The sequence below is a fragment of the Cicer arietinum genome, chromosome 7 (genome assembly GCF_000331145.2).
Source record: "Cicer arietinum cultivar CDC Frontier isolate Library 1 chromosome 7, Cicar.CDCFrontier_v2.0, whole genome shotgun sequence".
NCBI lineage: Eukaryota > Viridiplantae > Streptophyta > Magnoliopsida > Fabales > Fabaceae > Cicer > Cicer arietinum.
In genome coordinates this window covers 57,232,746-57,237,717 of record NC_021166.2, presented here as the reverse complement: position 1 = coordinate 57,237,717, position 4,972 = coordinate 57,232,746, and the positions used below count along the sequence as shown (strand labels likewise).

Below are 4,972 nucleotides of genomic sequence, written 5' to 3'. Positions count from 1 at the left end.
ATAAAATTATTTTATCAAGTCATTAATATTATATCATTAATAAGAATGTCACGTAACAAAAATTGATTCATCAAAATAATTACAGAAATTAATTACTAAAAAAAAACTGATTTTTTGAATAGGAATTATAAGTTTTTTTTTTTGTTTTTTACAAAATAAAGATATAAAAAATGCATATAATCTTTGATATTAACAAAAATAAAAGAAAAAATATATTTAACTCTTATTTTGTATTCTCACATAGAAGTAGCGAGAAGAAAACAGGATTGAAAGTGCTTAGAGTGTTCTGAGAAATTGCGATCATGGCTACTGAATCTCCAACTTCTGCTCGTAAAGGTTAGTGCTTTTTCATCAATCACTCTAAATTTTCTTTTCACCTTTTCGAATTGAGTTAGCTTTTTTTGATATTTTGTGACAGTTGTTGTTCATCTCAGAGCCACCGGTGATGCTCCTATTCTCAAACAATCCAAATTCAAGGTATTCCTTTTCCACCTTTCTCTTTAATGGCTACTTTCTATTTCTTCAAATTTCTCATTAGAAATCGTTAATTTAAGCCTCCCCTTTATCTGTTTGAAATTTAAGCTTCTGGGTGTGAAGATGGTGCTTATATCTTAATTGATTATATGTGTTCCAATAAAGTAGGTGTGCAATTTAATTAATTTTTTTCATATAAAACAAGGTTGCTCTTTTGTCCCTTTTATCTTTATTTGATGATGATCATACATTCTATTTGAGCTTGCATTTATTTATTTATTTTTTTTGATTAAATTGCATTTAAAATTTTGAAGACATAAATGAACATATTATCTTATCGAAATATAATGCTTCCTTTGGTCCTATATATAAGAGAAATTCGATGTGGTATAGGTGAATTTGTGACGGTGATGATTACTTTCTCTCTTCTTTTAGGTGAGAAGGCTGTAACTGAATGGCATTGCAATTTGTTTTGTGGATTATAATTTTTGGTTCTTTTGAGTTTGTCAACGCTATTTTTCGAGGATTGTAGACGAGGATTACCTAGTTTTGTAAAGTGAATTGAGATTGTTCATAGTAATAGTATTATAATCTACTCGGAGTTTTAGGTTTGATTGGTTCTTCATGTAGCTTTTGTTGGAATTGGTTTGTTTGGGAAACAAAATGAGTCATGCCTCTGCTTAACGTGGTTGCTTAAATGAATAAATAGAATCATGTTGAACAAATTAAGCATATGAAATATCAATATACGGCCCTCGATTAATGTTGTTCTATATGAATATTTCTTCTGTTAATTGTCAATCCTATTCATACTTAGTTCCTGTGCTGTCTACCTTAGGAATGATATGAAATTTTTCTCAAATACTTGTTACCCATTGCTTTGTTTATACACTTTTACCTCATATGAACTTCAGTATCAGGATGAATAAATTTTAGGTTGAGCTAGCTAGCTATGCCAAATGTGAAAGGATGATAGAACCTCACTTTAGGTGGCAGATAATTTGTGGAGGGTAGTCCAATAATTAGTGGTTTAGGGAGTCTAAGAAAAACTTAAGGCCAAACTTCTAAGAAAGAATTATGTTTTACTGTTTTTTTTGACAAAAACCGATATCGATTCATTTAAATTGATAAAATACATCGGTCGAGAACAAATTCAAAGTTGGTAAAATAAAAAAGGATGAATCTGTGAACAAAATTCACAATATCCAAGTTAATAGCACAAAACAACAAATGCCTACAAATATGACAAAATTAAAATGTCTGTATTTTCTATGTCTCTAGATCTGTAACGTTGACGACACCAAAATCATTAATTGAGTTTGCAATGGATCGAAGCTAATCTATTAATTTGATTCAAACAAACACCGCCACATGACAGTAAATCAGACAACGCCACACCAAGATGGCAAACAAAAACAACTCGTGCTCAGACGATGAAATCACAAACAAATTATGAAAGTGAAACTAAATCTATGTAGAAACCTCTTATTTAAATTAAAAAATTGAAGAAAAATAAACGGTTTAGAGGGGTAATTCTAGGCCAAAAATGGCCCTAAATCACCCCCTTCAATGTATGAAGAGAAGTGTTTAGACCTAGAGGAGGAGGAGAGGTTACTTCATTTTTGTTTTATGGTCTTGTTCTAATCGTGCAACCAACCCTACGTAGTAAGAACTGAGAAAAGACTTTTGTTGTATTGTATAGTTAACTGTGCCGATTTATAATGAAACAAACAATTCAAACAATACTCCACTTGGTGGGTTTGGCGGCTACTTGAATCAATAGCTGCCATTGGTTCTATCAAAATTGTTAGAGCAAGAGACATTTATATAGTTTATCCTAAAGTTTTTGACATTTTCCTTTGCCCTTTTTAATCCAGACCGCGTTTCATTTTATATTCATCTCTTAATTGAGATTACACACTAATTTTAATGTTCAAAATGGAGAAAGAAGGGTGCAGACTTTCTGTACTTGATGCTAGTATGAAAGGGCCGGTTAGGGATGCATGAACGAAAAACTCAGAAAGTTAAAAACTGAAGTTTGAAAGTCATTATATTGAGGCAAAACTTTGTTGAGACTAATTCTATGATGATGAGTATTCTTAATTTTGAAGTGTAAAACAACTCTATACATATATATTTGACATTGCAGATAGCAGGAACTGATAAATTTGCCAAAGTGATAGACTTTCTTCGCAGACAACTGCACAGGGACACATTGGTAAACAATCAGTGTAACTCTACCACCATCTGGTTCTTTAAAGGCCCTGCATGCTCAATTTTTATTTTCTGGTTTTTGCAGTTTGTATATGTCAACAGTGCTTTTTCACCAAATCCTGATGAACTGGTCATTGATTTGTATAATGTAAGAAATTACCGGATTCCTTTTTCCATCATTTTTAATATCTTTGTCGAATGTAAATAATGCATATTTTTTATTCTGGTTCTGCAATTACTAATGTTTCATGTCGTGATATGACATGGTGTAAATGATGCATATTTCTAGAGTAGTATGGTAGTTGTTGAGACTCCTGAGAGCCGCTGGCTGCACTCTACGAGGCTTTACTCAGCCTTTTCCGGTCAGTCCCTCTGTAAGTAGCCTTTTTCGAGCCACCGACAACCAGTTCTGATACCAATTGATAAGTATCCAAGCAATTGTGGAACCCTCCATTAAAATATTGCTGCCAAAAAGAACCAAACCGCTTAAATACTGTCTACTTAACATGTCATACTTCTTGATGTGGGACTTAGGCACCCTATAAATACCCTAGTCCTATCATCATGCTTCAGCAGATTTATTATTTCCCATAAATGGTAGAATCTAATTATTACTTAAAGTGCATATAATTGCAACATGTTTAAGCAGTATTACTCAAGCATGTTCATATCACTTCTAGTGTGAGCTCATAATTTTCTTCGCGGTTGTCTCACTTCACTTGCCTTTGTTGTTCAACCGCCGTTGGAGTTGGCACTTCGACCCTAGCACCCAAAATCTCTAATTGGGCATCTAATGGTCCCTGTTTGTCTATCCACTCATCCTCATCTAGCATGATAGCTTACTGGTTTATGTAAGCCGTGTGTCATGCTCGTCAAGCCATCTCATATGTGACAAGCTTGATGATGCGAATCCGGATTACAGAAACAATAAATGGAAGGAAAACAGATCAATAATGAAAATAAATTAGTGTATTATTTCTAAAAGTGAAATATAATTGCAACAGGATGAAAATCCTAATGCCCAAAGAGCCAAGCTCCTACAGAGAACAATATTCTCTGTCCATAACTAACACGAATTATTTTCCAAAAGATATCTTTTCACTCTCATGTTACTATCAAATAATATTACTCATTTGTCGTACTCAAATTACATAGTCTTTATTATTTCTCTTCGCAGTATTTTAATCCTTAGCTCATAGGAAATGTTTCTTAACTTTATCATTTCTTGTAGATGGTAGAATGTTATCATTTCTCAATGTGCATATAATCTCAACATGCTAAGTGATTTTACTTGAGCATTTTCAGATCACTATCAGTCTAAACTTTCCATTTTAATTGCTGTCATGATTCTGATTACTGTGTAGGTAACTATGTATGCAGTTTTTTTATCGCCCGTTCTTATGCTAATTCTTTTCTCTATGCTAATTCTTTTCTCTTGTGAACCACCTTGATTTTTCAGAATTTTGGTTTTGATGGAAAACTAGTTGTAAACTACGCTTGTTCTATGGCATGGGGCTAACACTAAATCATGGTTGCTGATTCATATACAAGCTGCACATTTCAAAATGTGAATAGATATTGTTTTGCTTTACTTGTTGCTGCACCTTTCAGCCGAAACTCAGGGCTTCAATTGTATACAATCAAATTACATTCTTGAAGATTCTGACAAGGTAGAAATGGAACAAAAACTAACACATGACCAATCATAACTTGTTGATTTGAAATGCCTTTATTTTAGGTGTGTCTTTACATATTGGAGTCACAGTTTTAGTTTTTATTCATGTCAATATAGTTATGGATGATGGTCGTTTTAGAGACTAGTACTGGTATGCTTGTTGTAGTGATAAAAGTTCAGATATCCATTCTTTAATCAATAATTTTATTGCAAAAGTAGCCAATAATTTTATTTTATTTTACAAAAGTAGCACTATAATGATAATTATCCTATGCTAGTGTACCCAAAAACAATTAAATTAATCTGTTTTCTTTTTTAATAATTACGATTAGATTAGTGGTGAGTCAAAGTATCTAATGTAATGTAATATGCTAAAGATACATTGCTGGTATTTTATTTAAAAACTAATAATATTAATATTTCAAGTTCAAAGAAGAGATAGTATTAACTCTGAATATCTCCCATGAATGAATGATGGTCGGTGAAAAGCATGTGGTTCATTGAATTCAAGTTCAAGCGCGTGATCAAAGTAACCATTCGGTTCAATATAGCTGATGAGTGAGTTTCTGCAATCTGCATGGGCTTCAATGCAACACATAGATGGATAGT

The 4,972-nt window shown here is 32.6% G+C and overlaps 1 protein-coding gene across 2 annotated transcripts; it reads left to right on the top strand.

Annotated features, from left to right (window-relative positions):
• The first annotated feature begins 204 nt into the window (after nucleotides 1–204).
• LOC101505935 (ubiquitin-like protein ATG12) lies at nucleotides 205–4,581 on the top strand. Of its 2 annotated transcripts, none has more exons than XM_004510404.4 (5): nucleotides 205–336; nucleotides 419–477; nucleotides 2,624–2,692; nucleotides 2,774–2,836; nucleotides 4,148–4,581. In XM_004510404.4, exons 1-5 carry the CDS (start codon nucleotides 303–305, stop codon nucleotides 4,205–4,207), a joined length of 285 nt encoding a protein of 94 aa, XP_004510461.1. In that variant the 5' UTR covers nucleotides 205–302; the 3' UTR covers nucleotides 4,208–4,581. The 2 variants fall into 2 exon arrangements, with proteins under 2 accessions (XP_004510461.1, XP_073226870.1); XM_073370769.1 differs by lacking the exon at nucleotides 4,148–4,581 and adding an exon at nucleotides 3,994–4,038.
• Nucleotides 4,582–4,972: the final 391 nt, after the last annotated feature.